We start from the raw sequence: 18,095 nt of genomic DNA on the forward strand, positions 1-18,095 counted from the left end.
ATTGGGGTGTTTAGAAAAATTTGTCAATTTTTCTTAAGATGGTTTTGGTTTATGAATGATTTCCTGTAACACATTACTCGTTCTGATTCTGAGCATGAAGCAAAGTGGTTATGCGTCAAAGAGACCAGCTATAGTTTTCCTGCACAGCACGCACAAGTGCAAAGAATGGTTACGACCTTTGCTTGAGGTGTCTATGACTATTAAATGGTGTATTTTACTTGAATTAATCTTGCATTGTTGAGCGCAAGCGTTTTGACTGTTCTCATATATTCCAGGCATACGCCTCACGCGGATATATTGCTGTTGCTATTGATTCACGTTATCATGGTGAACGCACATATAGTCTAACTATATATTTCCCCCCCTCCAGGTTGCATTGCACATTGAGTACCACCACAATATGTTGACATCACACCAGAAAGGGAACCCAAAGGAAGTAATTGTTGGATGGTATGCTCTAACTCAACTCCTGTATTATCTCGGATCCTTCCATTAGGTTGTCATGTCATGTCATATATCTGAAGTACGGTGGCTATCTATCTGAATATTGCTACATTGTACAGTTTCTAGTTTGCACACAGTGTAAAAGCTGCTTCTGCTGTTAAAGCATCCGATTACGCATATGCTTCTTATGTGGTTTTGACTGTTGGATAGATTTGGAGGATAAGCCTTGCACTTTAATTACTTTGCTGGATAGATTTGGAGGATATGCTTCTTAATCCTTTTGCGTTGGAACTTATACAATCTAAATATATCTTGTTACTTCAAGAGTTCTGGTAAATTTTGAATCATAAAAACCTTCAAATTTTGGAATAAATAGTGCTGCCAAGGTCGTGATATTCACAAGCTTGTACATAGCTAATACACGCTTTCCTACCAATTTACTTTGATCTTGGTGTCTCATCTCCCCAATTTTTGTGCTGCAGGTATTCAACCGGATTTGGTGTTACGAGAGGTTCTGCTTTGATCCATGAATTCTACTCTAGAGAGGTTGCAAATCCTTTCCATGTACCAGTGGACACTACATTCAGAAATGGAGAGGCAACCATAAAAGCCTTTGTCTCTGTTAATTTATCTCTTGGAGACCAGTCACTTGCTGCTCAATTTCAGAAAATTCCTGCAGAACTTCGAATGTCAGAAGCAGAGAGGGTTGAATGTAGGCACTTAACCCTAGTTCTCTTGATTAAGTAACCCTGCTAAATTTGAAAAATACTCCAGTAGTCTTGTGGGTCCTATATTTTAAGCTCTCAATTGCTTCTTGCAGGTTAGATTGTTGCATCTACATTGGTCTTATCAACTTGATCAACTCATCATGTGTGAGGTAGGACTTTGGTCTGTTGCTCTTCTCTAATATCAGGCCCACTGATCTTATTAATGTTCTCTTATGCTGCTGTAGTGCTTTCCTCAGTTAATTCTTTGGCTCAATGTCTCTATAGTCTTCCTTAATTGTGTTCACTCGATTCAAACTCTTTTTTTTTTTACTATTGTTGTTATGGCAATAGCTATTATTTGAGATTCATGGCTTGCTGGAAGGACTGATTCATATGATTAGTTTTAAGTTTCCAAGACTCAATCCAATCTATTTATGCACATTTGAGACTTGTTTGGTCGTTATAGGTCATATTTAGGCTAAAATAAGGCATTTTCGCTCCCAACTTTGAACTAAAGAACCTAAGGACTCATTTTAAACATTTTACATGATTAATATGATTTGTTTTAGTTAAAATACTCATTCCAATCTATCTTTGCACTTTTAAGGCTCATTAGGCCGTTATAGGTCATATTTAGGCTAAAATGACATTTTCGCTCCCAACTTTGAACTAATGAACCTAAAAACTCATTTAAAACTTTAATAAATGATTCATATCATTAGTTTAACTTTCCAAGACTTAATCCAATCTATTTATGCACATTCGAGACTTCTTTGGCCGTTATAGGTCATATTTAGGCTAAAATGACATTTTCGCTCCCAACTTTGAACTAACGAAATTAAGAACTCATTTCAAACTTATTAAATGATTCAAATGAATATTTTTAACTTTTCTAGACTCAATCCGATCTATTTATGCACATTTGAGACTTGTTTGGTCGTTATAGGTCGTATTTAGGCTAAAATATGGCATTTTCGCTCCAAACTTTGAACTAAAGAACCTAAGGACTCATTTTAAGCATTTTACATGATTAATATGATTAGTTTTAAGGTTAAAATACTCATTCCAATATGTCTTTGCACTTTTAAGGCTCATTAGGCCGTTATAGGTCATATTTAGGCTAAAATGACATTTTCGCTCCCAACTTTGAACTAACGAACCTAAAAACTCATTTCAAACTTTAATACATGACATTCTTGGTGTTGGGGTCTGTTTATTAGAAAAGATTAATATGCATAGTTTTAACTTTCTTAAACTAATATGCATAGTTTTAATATGCATAGGTTTAACTTTCTTAAACTAATTCAAATCTATTTATGCACATTTAAGGCTCATTAGATCGCTATTAGGTCATATTTAGAGCTTAAATGACATTTACGCTCCCAACTTTGAACTAAAGAACCTAAGGACTCATTTTATTCTTATTACATGATTAATATACATAGTATTAACTTTCTAAAACACATTCCAAACTATTTATGCACATTTAAGGCTCATTGGATCGTTATAGGTCATATTTAGAGCTAAAATGACATTTACGCTCCCAACTTTGAACTAAAAAACCTAAGGACTCATTTGATTCTTATTAAATGATTAATATGCATATTTTTAACTTTCTAAAACTCATTCCAATCTATATATGCACATTTAAGGCTCATTGGGTCGTTATTGGTCATATTTAGAGCTAGAATGACATTTCCGCTCCCAACTTTGAACTAAAGAACCTAAGGACTCATTTGATTCTTATAAAATGATTAATATGCATTATTTAACTTTCTAAAAATCATTCTAATCTGTGTATGTACATTTAAGGCTCATTGGGTCGTTATAGGTCATATTTAGAGCAAAAATGATATTTACGCTCCCAACTTTGAACTAAAGAACCTATGGACTCATTTTATTCTTATTACATGATTAATATGCATAGTTTGAACTTTATTAAACTCATTCCAATATATTTATGCACATTTAAGGGTCATTGGATCGTTATAGGCCATATTTAGGCTAAAATGACATTTTCCTTACTCTTGACTCGTATTCTAGACTATTAGGACATTGTCAATAGTTGCTTGAATGTTAAAATGTTATATTTAATTTGCATTTAATCTGATGCTTAATTGAAATTTTTGTTTTTGTAAAGGTCTATACTCTGAGGAATGCGCCTTATGCTAGTGAGGAAATCGATGTGGTTCGTGAGCAATGGGCTAGTTTTTTACCAGCAAATATTTATTATTGGCCTGAGCGCGCTTGATCGAGTTGGTTTTGAAGTTATAGAACAATCTTTTATATTAAAATGTATGCGTACGTTGAAATTGGAACATATATTTAAATGTACGTGCACTTTGGTTTCATGTATACAAAACAACAATTATTGTTTTTATATTTGTTATACAGGTTGCGATATTCTATTATTGTTGTGACAGGTTTCTATATTTGGTGCAAGGCACTCTAGGTATCCCTAAACAAAATTAAAATTTTCCCGCCAAAAGTGCTTTATTGCAGCGTACATATATATGTGTACGCTGCAACAAGGGTGTAAATTTGGCAAAATTTCAGACTTGTTGCAGCGTACAAATAAATGTACCCTGCAAAAAGTGGAGTTTTTTGCAGCGTACACGACTATGTACGCTGCAACAAGTTGAAAATTTTGCCAAATTTTTTGCAGCGAACATTGTACGCTGCAACAAGTTCAGACTTGTTGCAGGCCCCCCAGTTGCAGCATACAATGTACGCTGCAACAGGGGTCTAAAAGCCCGCTGCAAAAAGGGTTTTTTCTACTAGTGAGGGAACCTATGGTCGTTATGAGTCAAATATGTTTGCACTCCAGGCATATCACGATAACCGGGTTTTGTCAGTTTTCTTAAACTGAATGGCGAATCCTACAGACTAGTAAAAAGAGGCTAACCCCCACAGCTAGTTCCTATTTACTTAATATGCTTGCCACATCCAGAGGGGAAAAGTCGTGCGGGCCGTATACTCTTTCTAGAGGTGCCCCGTTGTATTTTTCGACCCCCTCACAGTAAATTATATTTATTCAAGATTTAAATTTATTTAATAATATTTCATTTATATTGATTTATGAATTGATAAACTAAAAAAATTATTTTGAAAATATTAACTTAACAATATGTATTGTTTTAATATTCATTCAACCATTTAATCTTTTGAAAGAATTCGGACTCGGAGCTCAGAAGGAACGAACTAATGAAACAGCTTAGCAAATTGCGGAATTGAGGTAGCGGCTATTGCTAGTACCCGCAATCCCTTCGAAATGAATTTATGCCCGAATGATGTTATGCTTGATGTTTTATAATGTTGTTTTATTATTTTCGGGACTACAAGTACGATTTGATTGAATTGTTTTATGCTATTCATCTTTATGAAAAGTATTGATTTAATGAAATATTATTTCTGAAATAAATTATCTTATGAAATAACAAGATTTAATTGTTTTATTGAACTACCCTGAACGAATGAGATTTTCCTAATTAATGTTTTATTAAAAGAAATGTAAACATGATAAATGAAAGTGTAAGAACTGGTCAATCTTCCTGATATATATCCCATGCTCCCCGTGATATGAAGCACTGGCCTCCTCTGATATGGAACCCAAGTTCCCCCTGTTATGGAGCACTGGCTCCCCCTGATATGAAGCACTGGCTTCCCCTGTTATGGAGCTCTGACTCCCCCTGTTATGAAGCATTGGCGTCCCCTGTTCGTAGGAGACGTCCTACCATATTTACCTGTAAAATCCTGACGACCAGAATAATTATGTTAAAAGGAAAAAGGTTAAAGAAATGATGTTTCTGAAATGATGTTTTGTTAAATGTTTATCTATATTCTATTCTCCCTGTTTCATCAAATAAAATGAGTTGAAATGATGTTACGATACTAGAATAGTTCGTTACTGAGTCTTCGGCTCAACGTTTTATGTTTTCCTGTTTTAGGTACGACTGATGTTACGATACTAAACTGCCGAAAATTCTGCGAACATATAATTAAATAATCGCCCGAATTTGCAATTAATTACAAAAAACGAAATTAATCACCCCTTTAATTCATTGCAAATTTATAAAATTTAACCATGTTAACTATAATTTATTATGGAATTAATAAAAGGCTCATGATACCACTGTTAGGTTATGATACATATAAAGCATATATATTTCATGCGGAAAAACCATAAAGCCAGGAATCCAAATTAATTGCCAGCATAATTTAGGATGCATACATTTGTAGCGTGCCCTCCCTAGCTGCTCCCGAACCGAACAAGAACAAGTTTAGGACTCCAAGTGTAGTCCCTTCGTAGATATTCCACAGCACGTTCGGATCCGCCTTAGATTTAATTAACTAGAATTCAACCTAAGGTTTTAAGTTATTCGAATATACTTTGTGGCAAATTATTAACTTTAGTTTTAACCTTAAAACTATATATGAATACTTGAATTGGGGTGATTATAAATTGTGAATGCCATCACCTATTTATAGGGTTGGATTATTGGAACTAGAAGCCTACTAGGTTTCAATAATTCTAATCCTATTAGAATTAGACATTAATTAAAACTATCAAGTTCATGTTTAATTTAACAACTAACTCTAGTAGCTTTAGGAAATTAATCTTTAATCTAATCCTAATTGCTTAAGGATTCGATGCATGCACGAACTCAACACACACACGCACGCACAACCCAAGAGGGGCGCTGGGCGCGCGCGGAGAAGGCTCGGCCCAGCAGCGCTGCAGCCCAGGAGTGGGCGTGCCAGCCTGCTGGCCTCGCTTGGGCCTGGCCTTGCGCTTTGCTTGGCTGGCCTTGCGATTGTTGGTGGGTTGCCTTACTGCATTGCGCGCATGGGCTTGCTAGGCGCAGGCCTGGCTTCGTGCTGGGCCTTGCGTCTAGCAAGCTCGTCCGATGTTTATTTCGTATGACGCGCTTTCGATTAATTTTCCGATTCCGGAATTCATTTCGGATTCGAACAATATTTAATATTTCCGATTCCAGAATTAATTTCCGTTTCGAACAAATATTTTAAATATTTCCGATTCCGAAAATATTTTCCGATTCCAATAATATTTCCGATTCCGGCAATATTTCCGTTTCCGGCAATATTTTCGATTCCGGCAATATTTCCATTTCCGATAATATTTCCCGATACGTACCATGTTTCCGTTTCCGGCAACATCTACGACTTGGATAATATTTATATTTCCGATACGATCCATATTTTCGTTTCCGGCAATATCATCGTTTCCGGAGTATTCTTAATTTGCCTTTTGACGATTTCAGCTCCCACTGGAACCGAGATCCGTCGATTCCGAATATCCATAAATGGAGTATTTAATTCACTTAAATACTTGATCCGTTCACGTACTATTTGTGTGACCCTACGGGTTCAGTCAAGAGTAAGTTGTGGATTAATATTATTAATTCCACTTGAACTGAAGCGGCCTCTAGCTAGGCATACAGTTCACTTGATCTCACTGAATTATTAACTTGTATAATTAATTAATACTGAACCGCATTTATTAGACTTAGAATTGAATGCATACTTGGACTAAGGGCATTATTTCCTTTAGTCTCCCACTTGTCCTTAGGGACAAGTGTGCATTTCCTAATTCCTTCGTCGCTTGATGCTTGCTCATGAACATAAGGTAAGAGTTGTCATCCTTATTATGTCCAGAGGTATTTCTCGGGTTCAGAGTTCAACTGATCAAATAAACAGATAATCATAGCCTATGATTCATCTGAGCACGGCCATGCATTTTACAGTTTCTAGCTCTCCGAGTGGCCTTGTACAACTTTCAGCATCTCATCCCGATTTATGGGAGGACAATCCCAATCTTGCGATCTTGAGATAAGACTTCGTTTGATAGGTGATTACCCGAGCGTTGTCGTTATAGCCTCCTTTTATGGTGCGACGGTTGACAACGTCAAAGTAACCAGTTCTCAAACAAGTAATCTCAAATCACTCAGGTATTGAGGATTAGTGTCTAATAATTTTAATGAAATTTACTTATGAGAGATTTTCATCTCTTACAGTAAAGTTTCATAGTTCTGTCCGATACTAGTCTTCCCAAAGTAAGTATCTACGCAAATGATTGCGACATTGCCACGTCCACATAGTTCAAGAAACAGAACTACTAGTCATCTTGCATTCTATTCGTCTAGCATTTTCTATGCGTCCATCTTTATAGAAAACTCTGACCAAGGACCATTTTCAACTTTTGACATTCAAGTTCACTTGATAGACATTTCTTAGTCACAGGACTGGTCCTGACAGTCTATCTTGAATATTTCATCAAATTGAAGGGACTCATCATTTATTAAACCACAAATTAAATGGGAAAATGAATTATATTCATTTATAAGAATGGTTAACCAATAACGTTTTACAAAGTATTAAACTCTAAAAGTTTAAAACATTAAATAAGGACATCAAAGCCATTCTCAACATGCTTGATTCCCATAGCTGCAGTGTGCGAGTTGTGCTTCGCTTGCGGCAGAGGTTTAGTCAATGGATCTGAGATGTTGTCATCCAATCTTTCTTATCTCGACTTCTTTTCTTTCAACGAACTCTCGTAGAAGGTGAAATCTACGAAGTACATGCTTGACTCTCTGGTGGTGTCTAGTCTCCTTTGCCTGTGCAATAGCTCCGTTATTAACACAATATAGAGCTATTGGTCCTTTAATGGAGGGGACTACACCAAGTTCACCTATGAACTTCCTTAGCCAAATAGCTTCCTTTGCTGCTTCACGTGCAGCAATGTACTCCGCTTTAGTTGTAGAATCCGCAATGGTGCTTTGCTTAGCACTTTTCCAGCTTACTGCTCCTCCGTTGAGGCAGAAGACAAACCCAGACTGTGATCTGAAATCATCTTTGTCGATTTGGAAACTTGCGTCCGTATAACCTTTAACAATTAATTCATCATCTCCACCATAGACCAGGTGTAGACACCAACTTTTGTCCCCATTCTCGCAAGGGAAAGGTTCGATGATGAAAACGTAAATCTCCACTTGACAACGCGTCTCCTATAAAATAAACGAATCTCGATTCCCCTTTTCATTTCACCCGAAACCTACTATTTATGGAAACCTGCTAAAAATAGTAACTGCCGTAAAAGGTAGCTTCTAAAAGTGGCAAATCATAAAAGATAGAAACCTGTCAGAATTAGGTGTTGCATTCCAACATAAATCCTAAATGAGATAGAAAACTGCGAGAATCCTATTCCTAATATGATTCGGATATAAGAGTTACGTATTAATTTAAATACAAACGAGCCTAGAGTTCATAACGGGCCCGGATGCATTCTGTCACAAAATTGATACGCGCTAAAAGACTCGAATTAATCTCAAACTCTACGGATTTCAGGAATCCGAATCTGACTAAAGAAAACAGCCCAGACCCTATTTTCAACGCCTGGCTCTGGGCGCTGAAAATACCTGGGTACGTGTTTTTTCCTAATTCTTTGGGGATTAGAACTCTGCAATTCTATCTTTCCACGAACTCTTCCCTATAAATAGGCCCCTAAATTCGACGTGAAAGGACACACAACAACACATAATTATATTCTGAGTATTGACTCCAACCCTTAGCCTAAGCCTCTCGCTGCAAAATTGTTCACGCGTTCTGTCGCAATCGATCCATAAATCGAACAGACTATCCTGTCCCATTATTGAGATTCATTAAATAAAAAGGAGAAATAGCAAAGTCAAAGTGGTTAGTTTTCTGAGAACCGTGACGCACCTCTCAAGGGTGCGTCGTAATGTGTCCATTTTCGATGATTTAACTGCTTTCCTCGCCCTTTTTATGAACTGTTAAACTAACCTAATCTGATTGTTCAATCACGCTTAACAAATATAATATTTTTGGGAAATCGGATTATCATGCTAGGTCCCTTAATGTTATTTAAATCAGATAATCGCGACCGATCTAGTATTATATGTTGCATATTGCTAAAATCAATTCAGATTAGTTTAATAGTTAACGCATGTCCCTTCAATTATTTATGCTGAGCTAGTAAGGATATCCTGCCTCTGGAGTTATCGACGAGCGAAGTACTCCTCTCGGTAGTTACAGTCCCCCGAACCCTCAATCTCTACCTTGCGGGTGTATATTGAGAGATCCCCACACCAGGGATCACAAGGGAACCTACGGCCGTCGTGGTCAAACATAATTGCACTCCCTTTATGTCACGATAACCGGGTTTTGTTCGTTTTTCTCATTGTCGTTAAAAACTGAATGGCGACTCCTATATTACTAGTCAATTGGGTGTATACTCACAGGAAATCCAATTACACTTGATTGAATAAAAAGAATCATCACACCCACGAGGGACGAGGTCACGCATTAGCCTCGCGCTTTTTCGACCCCCTCATAGTGGCGACTCCACTGGGGAAATAGTGAAGGAAATACTCATGCTTGTAGGTAATCAAAATAGCCGAAGGGTGAAACGATCCTACCCCGCGTTTATTTCCCCATCAAGTTGGGATGACCTGAAAATCAGCATATTAATGTGAACGGACAGAACATCATAACGAATCTCGGCTCCCTCAGGAGTTGGGATTAAGGATACCTTTTTTCGCTAATAGGGGGGTGCATACGCCGCGCATGTTTCCCACTCGGTACTTGTGCAGGTAGTACACCTATCCCGAACCCAATCGCTCGCCCATTAGGTCCCTCTCGCCTGCATGCCCCCTTGGCTTGCACTTGCGGGTTAGCCTCTTGAGCGAAATTCGTCTGTTGAAGACACTACCTCGACCGGGGCATGTGTTGGATCTACGATAGAAGCGGTACCAAGCCAGGCGCAAATAAACTACCCATAGAAGCCTATCATAAACTACGTGGCATATTTAATTTTCAAATCCATGTTTGTAATGTAGTTATGTGTAGCGAAATATGTGATTGTGTGTACAAACTATCCTAGAAAACCAACTACCTCAAAAATTGCCCAAACATTCGTAGACTAATTTGCCAAAGAGTTATACCGAAACACGTGTTCCGCAAACCCGAATGATCTCCACAAAAATAAGCGACGCTCGGGATGGCCTGTAACGAATCCCACAAACGCTGTTACGCGTAAAGGACGTTATTAGGCAAGCACGCAAATCGAAGTCGCATAAACAGAAGACAGAAAACGAGAACCAGCCAGGGACGCATTTTCAACGCCCCTGGCTGGGCGCCGAAATTTCTCACGCCCTACCCTGGGCGCTGATGTTGCTGCCTGGCCTTTTGGTCAGGTACAGCAGCCTCGGTGCCCACGCGTGAAGAAAATACGTAGCAAAAAAAAACCTTTCGAAAAAAATTGCTGCGAGGGCGTATGAAAAGGCACTCGATTCTAAAAGCGACTAAAAAAAAAAAATAACTCTTTGTGTCGTTGTTAGGCCTTCTACGACGACAATGCTCGGCACGAAAACCGAGCATGCTAATTAAACGACCTTGAATGTCACATGGGCAAAATATTCAAAAAATAATGTTCGAATAAAGTCTTCAAGAAAAAAAATGTTTAAATAAATCCGAGTCTAGAGTAGGCTATGCCAAAGTACAATCTAAATCCTAAAGTCTTAGTTGTCTTATCCATAGAATCGGTCCTAATGCTTGGTGTCGTTCTGCAAGTTAGAAGGTTAAACCATATTGAGTCTCCCCTCCTAACATTTAAATCAATAAGCACCCATATGTAATTGTCATCCCTTGCTAAGAATCCACGGCCTCAATACTCTCTCTCACCAATAAAAGGAATATATTATAGTATTTGCGAAATGGAAACAGTCACATTCTGAAAATCATTCCTCCATAGTCGCACAACCCCCAAAGTGAACCTAAGGTATCATTACCATTTGCAAAAAATTAATGGCCTCAAGGCTTATGATCACATTGGGTCACGACTATCATAGTCCTCTCGAGCCACTCGCTCCTTTAAGTACTCCTAAGTACGGACTAAAAGATTTTCCATGAATGCAACATGACAAACCATGAAAATACCCAAATCGGCATACCATAAGGCTACCATTGGGGTAAAGCAATACACACTAAGAGAGAAGCCGCACTAATGATTCTAGTCTTGCAAAAATAAAAATTCGATCTCCCCAACTAACTACCTTGCCAACATTAAGCGAAATGGCGCCTGACAAGTGAACACCCAAGAGTTAAAATCTAAAGTGTCAACAAACGAAATTTATGGTCCAATTAGCCTAAGTCTGAGAGTCGCTTGGTCAAGTATTATAGGCTTACGCCATGTCATTATTTTGAGTCTAGGCCACCTCCTTGTATTCATACACGGGTTATAATCAGAAAGATTAATGAAAGTTTGAGTCTAAATCACAACTTCCAATTAAATCCCAGAAACTGGAATCTGAAAAGAAGCAAAAAAATATTTTCGATGTAATTCTTTCGTTAAAATTCAATAAGGTAAAAACAACATTTTGAATCTACGCTATTTGCACATTTTATGAAACGACTAAATACGCTTGCAAAGTAAGACGATTTAAAGGTCCACCCTAGGCCCACTAAAGTTAAAGGTCCACTATAGGCCTACCAAACGAGGCTCACTCAGTCTCGCCTCGTGACTCAAAGACCACAACCACCTACCTTTTAGCCCAAATAAAAAATTTAAGGATTTATGTTGGGGAGAAATCCCAAGCAAAAAGAAAAAATAGAAAAGGGAGAGCGAAAAGAGCAAGCCATGAAATACTTAGCCCGTACCTCCCAAAGTGCGAAATCTACCCAAGTAAACGAAGGAAAAGAATTGAGTCAACCAATCCAAATCATAAAATTCTACGATGTCTACCCTTTCCAATCCTTATGCTCTTAGACGCCTTCGCTCTGGGGTCCCTGTTCAGCTCATTTAACCCATCCATGTTCTCATTGCCATAACCCAAGAAACCATTACCTCAACTCTTGTTTTTGAACTTGTTATCAACCGCAAACCACGCACGGCCATTGACACGTGCACCATGCCCATCATTTCCAAAGCTCAAACATGTTCTTACGCCACCATTAGCATAATGACCATATAACTTGTGTGGATACATCCTATACCCTTGAGCCATCCCCGTTCTACTCATTGGCCTTGTTTGATGTAAATTCATGACACTAGCTTGAGGCTGCAAATTGTGAGTCCTAGCAGATATAATCCTCATGCTTGACCAATACCTATACAAATTATCCTATCTCATTCAACCCATTTTTCAAACCGTCTTGAGTCACGAGTAAAAAAAAGAAGACAAATGAAAAGTACAAAACAATAATGAATAAAAAGCAAACTTTGCAAAGCGCGTTTAAAAGTTCATCTAAAAAGAAAGAGAAGCATTTAGCGCACCCAAAAAGATCCGCCCATAAATAATTTTCAGCGCCCACAGCTGGGCGCCGAAATCTTTAGCGCCCCAGCCTGGGCGCTGAATCTCTCTGCTCGCCAAATTTTGTCCAGAAGTGCTCGTCATTTTATCCGCACATACACGGAAAAATAACGAACACTTGGGGGGTACAGTACGTATCCAAATAGGCTTACCAACCAAGAATATAGCCATACAAATTAGTCGAATTTCGAATTTCATATTTTACACGACTTATGGCAAAAAAAAAATTGCAGATGAAAATAATGATAATACTTCACTCATTTGACCGACTAAGTAATATGTTTCCACCTCAGGGCATATCTACCGAAATCCGGCATACTAGAACTAATTCAAAAGCTAGAACTACGCAAGACCTGATTCCAAATTAAATCTATTTAAGGCGGATACGTAGGCAATCCATGATTCGGTCTAACCAATTTGCAAAAATATTAAAGCCTATAGAAAAACAAGAATAAAAAATAGAAGTCCCTTATTGAAATTTAATTACTTGCAACCCAAGTCGAAAGAAAATTTGAGTCAAAATCCAAGTCATCAAAGATGCCAAAATGAGCACACATCGAAGAATAATAAGGACACGTACCCTTGCCAGAAGGAGCACTCACACTCCTAGGCACTTAGCCAAGACTCAAAAGATCGCTTTGCCTCAATTGAATGGGGGCTAGCGCAAGCGTCCATGACCTCTAAAGTACTCGACTTGACCCTCCCTAAAGCGAACTAACTCACTTAAAGACTTTCTTTCACCACTAGACATAGTCGTTCGCTTAAAGACCTTCTTTCACCACTAGACACAATCATGATCGCCAACAAGTAGTAAGGGCAGTAAGCTTGCAATAAAGAGGATTGTTCTACGGCATCGCCCCATCGTTCCTTCGAACTCAGGGCACCCGTTCATGGTAATTCAAATGCTTGCGAATCCCCTTTGAAAAGAGAAAAAAAATCAGACATTGTCAATAGGACTTGGCACTTAACCAAGGCTCACCCTACTCAGACATATGACACGGGCATCTAAAATCGAAATCTAAAAGCATCATTAATAGGAAGACATAACAGCAACTGGGGGCTAAAAAGTGAAATGAAAGAGCTAGGGAAAGAACTAAGTATACCTTGACCTTTTGTGCAGACATACACCAAGTAAATCTAAGTCAATTTGAAAACGGTTTATATTCCCGAAATTCTGGAAAAGATGGCCCTAAAAGCCTAAAGCACATGCCAAACGGGCACAAGTATATCTTGACGCCTGCACCCTGGCTTCCAGCAAATCCTTAGACAGCATTCCAAAAATCGTAACAGTATTTTGATTCACTCATGTAATCCTGTACGAACCCTTCTATAAGTCAACTTACTTAGGACACCTCGGATTGTACACAGTAGGACTCGGATTTTAAATAATTTTCAAATAATTTTCAAAGACTTTTTCGAACATAATAAAGTGTCGTTGGTTTAAGCTAAGTATGCGTTTATCTCAATTTTGCAAGTGAGTCAAAAGATTTCCAAATATGATTATGGGTAAAGAAAGGCACCTAGCTTTTGGACAAGGCACACTTCAACATGTGACTACCTTGACCATGGCAATGTCGCACAATACGACATTTACAAGAGAAGCAGCAAAATCACTACTCGAACGTACCTCGTACTAAACGAGTCTGGTTCAAACTATTCATGATCCATGTCACCATGAATGCATAAAAACGTGTGCAAAGCATTATAGCACCAAGCCAATCCCGTTGCTACAATTGGGGGCTTGAGAAAAACACTCTAAAAATGCTCGAAATGACGATTTTATCGCAAATTCTCGACGCTAATGTTATACATATGTCAAAGGGGCTCAATCCTAAGCTTTAATCGTGCAAAACGAACCTTAGAATGGCTACAACCCCTCCCAAATTCTAAGAACTACTTAGAATATATAAAGTCACCCCACTAACAAGGGTAACTGAAAATCGCGAGTCACCAAAACTCCGATCAAACCACTACACATAACGCTCGCCCTATAAAGCGCCCGTTACACAGTCTACATCGTTCCAAAGCAAAAGCGAAAAAAAAAATCAAAAAAAAAACTGTCAAAGTTCTGCCCATAAATCATTTTCAACGCCCAGAGCTAGGCGCCGCTATCTTTAACGCCCCAGCCTGGGCGCTGAATATCTCTTCTTGCTAAATCTTGCCCTGATATAAAAACAAGAAAGAAACACCTATGAATCCTCGCATCGAACGAAGTAATAAGCCGTGCAAACCCACGCAGAAGGTGCTACACTTATTCGAGCACCTGAACAAGGCATGATGAAATACTCCAATGGAAATACTCGTGCTTGTAGGTAATCAAAATAGCCGAAGGGTGAAACGATCCTACCCCGCGTTTATTTCCCCATCAAGTTGGGACGACCTGAAAATCAGCATATTAATGTGAACGGACAGAACATCATAACGAATCTCGGCTCCCTCGGGAGTTGGGACTAAGGATACCTTTTTTCGCTAATAGGGGGGTGCATACGCCGCGCATGTTTCCCACTCGGTACTTGTGCAGGTAGTACACCTATCCCGAACCCAATCGCTCGCCCATTAGGTCCCTCTCGCCTGCATGCCCCCTTGGCTTGCACTTGCGGGTTAGCCTCTTGAGCGAAATTCGTCTGTTGAAGACACTACCTCGACCGGGGCATGTGTTGGATCTACGATAGAAGCGGTACCAAGCCAGGCGCAAATAAACTACCCATAGAAGCCTATCATAAACTACGTGGCATATTTAATTTTCAAATCCATGTTTGTAATGTAGTTATGTGTAGCGAAATATGTGATTGTGTGTGACAAACTATCCTAGAAAACCAACGACCTTAAAAATTGCCCAAACATTCGTAGACTAATTTGCCAAAGAGTTATACCGAAACACGTGTTCCGCAAACCCGAATGATCGCCACAAAAATAAGCGACGCTCGGGATGGCCTGTAACGAATCCCACAAACGCTGTTACGCGTAAAGGACGTTATTAGGCAAGCACGCAAATCGAAGTCGCATAAACAGAAGACAGAAAACGAGAACCAGCCAGGGACGCATTTTCAACGCCCCTGGCTGGGCGCCGAAATTTCTCACGCCCTACCCTGGGCGCTGATGTTGCTGCCTGGCCTTTTGGTCAGGTACAGCAGCCTCGGTGCCCACGCGTGAAGAAAATACGTAGCAAAAAAAAAAACCTTTCGAAAAAAATTGCTGCGAGGGCGTATGAAAAGGCACTCGATTCTAAAAGCGACTAAAAAAAATAAAAAAAAATAACTCTTTGTGTCATTGTTAGGCCTCCTACGACGACAATGCTCGGCACCAAAACCGAGCATGCTAATTAAACGACCTTGAATGTCACATGGGCAAAATATTCAAAAAATAATGTTCGAATAAAGTCTTCAAGAAAAAAAAAATGTTTAAATAAATCCGAGTCTAGACTAGGCTATGCCAAAGTACAATCTAAATCCTAATGTCTTAGTTGTCTTATCCATAGAATCGGTCCTAATGCTTGGTGTCGTTCTGCAAGTTAGAAGGTTAAACCATATTGAGTCTCCCCTCCTAACATTTAAATCAATAAGCACCCATATGTAATTGTCATCCCTTACTAAGAATCCACGGCCTCAATACTCTCTCTCACCAATAAAAGGAATATATTATAGTATTTGCGAAATGGAAACAGTCACATTCTGAAAATCATTCCTCCATAGTCGCACAACCCCCAAAGTGAACCTAAGGTATCATTACCATTGGCAAAAAATTAATGGCCTCAAGGCTTATGATCACATTGGGTCACGACTATCATAGTCCTCTCGAGCCACTCGCTCCTTTAAGTACTCCTAAGTACGGACTAAAAGATTTTCCATGAATGCAACATGACAAACCATGAAAATACCCAAATCGGCATACCATAAGGCTACCATTGGGGTAAAGCAATACACACTAAGAGAGAAGCCGCACTAATGATTCTAGTCTTGCAAAAATAAAAATTCGATCTCCCCAACTAACTACCTTGCCAACATTAAGCAAAATGGCGCCTGACAAGTGAACACCCAAGAGTTAAAATCTAAAGTGTCAACAAACGAAATTTATGGTCCAATTAGCCTAAGTCTGAGAGTCGCTTGGTCAAGTATTATAGGCTTACGCCATGTCATTATTTTGAGTCTAGGCTACCTCCTTGTATTCATACATGGGTTATAATCAGAAAGATTAATGAAAGTTTGAGTCTAAATCACAACTTCCAATTAAATCCCAGAAACTGGAATCTGAAAAGAAGCAAAAAAATATTTTCGATGTAATTCTTTCGTTAAAATTCAATAAGGTAAAAACAACATTTTGAATCTACGCTATTTGCACATTTTATGAAACGACTAAATACGCTTGCAAAGTAAGACGATTTAAAGGTCCACCCTAGGCCCACTAAAGTTAAAGGTCCACTATAGGCCTACCAAACGAGGCTCACTCAGTCTCGCCTCGTGACTCAAAGACCACAACCACCTACCTTTTAGCCCAAATAAAAAATTTAAGGATTTATGTTGGGGAGAAATCCCAAGCAAAAAGAAAAAATAGAAAAGGGAGAGCGAAAAGAGCAAGCCATGAAATACTTAGCCCGTACCTCCCAAAGTGCGAAATCTACCCAAGTAAACGAAGGAAAAGAATTGAGTCAACCAATCCAAATCATAAAATTCTACGATGTCTACCCTTTCCAATCCTTATGCTCTTAGACGCCTTCGCTCTGGGGTCCCTGTTCAGCTCATTTAACCCATCCATGTTCTCATTGCCATAACCCAAGAAACCATTACCTCAACTCTTGTTTTTGAACTTGTTATTAACCGCAAACCACGCACGGCCATTGACACGTGCACCATGCCCATCATTTCCAAAGCTCAAACATGTTCTTACGCCACCATTAGCATAATGACCATATAACTTGTGTGGATACATCCTATACCCTTGAGCCGTCCCCGTTCTACTCATTGGCCTTGTTTGATGTAAACTCATGACACTAGCTTGAGGCTGCAAATTGTGAGTCCTAGCAGATATAATCCTCATGCTTGACCAATACCTATACAAATTATCCTATCTCATTCAACCCATTTTTCAAACCGTCTTGAGTCACGAGTAAAAAAAGAAGACAAATTAAAAGTACAGAACAATAATGAATAAAAAGCAAACTTTGCAAAGCGCGTTTAAAAGTTCATCTAAAAAGAAAGAGAAGCATTTAGCGCACCCAAAAAGATCCGCCCATAAATAATTTTCAGCGCCCACAGCTGGGCGCCGAAATCTTTAGCGCCCCAGCCTGGGCGTTGAATCTCTCTGCTCGCCAAATTTTGTCCAGAAGTGCTCGTCATTTTATCCGCACATACACGGAAAAATAACGAACACTTGGGGGGTACAGTATGTATCCAAATAGGCTTACCAACCAAGAATATAGCCATACAAATTAGTCGAATTTCGAATTTCATATTTTACACGACTTATGGCAAAAAAACATTGCAGATGAAAATAATGATAATACTTCACTCATTTGACCGATTAAGTAATATGTTTCCACCTCAGGGCATATCTACCGAAATCCGGCATACTATAACTAATTCAAAAGCTAGAACTACGC

The 18,095-nt window shown here is 38.8% G+C and overlaps 1 protein-coding gene across 1 annotated transcript; it reads left to right on the forward strand.

Annotated features, from left to right (window-relative positions):
* The first annotated feature begins 287 nt into the window (after positions 1 to 287).
* On the forward strand, positions 288 to 3,386 carry LOC110791658 (eukaryotic translation initiation factor 3 subunit F-like). Its single transcript, XM_056835456.1, has 4 exons — positions 288 to 450; positions 927 to 1,156; positions 1,265 to 1,321; positions 3,292 to 3,386. The coding sequence occupies exons 1-3, from the start codon at positions 401 to 403 to the stop codon at positions 1,267 to 1,269; spliced, it is 285 nt and encodes a 94-aa protein (XP_056691434.1). The 5' UTR covers positions 288 to 400; the 3' UTR covers positions 1,270 to 1,321; positions 3,292 to 3,386.
* Positions 3,387 to 18,095: the final 14,709 nt, after the last annotated feature.

The sequence above is a fragment of the Spinacia oleracea genome, chromosome 2, assembly GCF_020520425.1.
Source record: "Spinacia oleracea cultivar Varoflay chromosome 2, BTI_SOV_V1, whole genome shotgun sequence".
Lineage (NCBI taxonomy): Eukaryota > Viridiplantae > Streptophyta > Magnoliopsida > Caryophyllales > Amaranthaceae > Spinacia > Spinacia oleracea.

Bases quoted from the DNA above. Each gene is read 5' to 3' on its own strand.
- LOC110791658 (XM_056835456.1), top strand. From the start codon at position 401: ATGTTGACATCACACCAGAAAGGGAACCCAAAGGAAGTAATTGTTGGA. The intron at 451-926 runs GTATGCTCTAAC...TTTGTGCTGCAG, and splicing joins AAGGAAGTAATTGTTGGATG to GTATTCAACCGGATTTGGTG.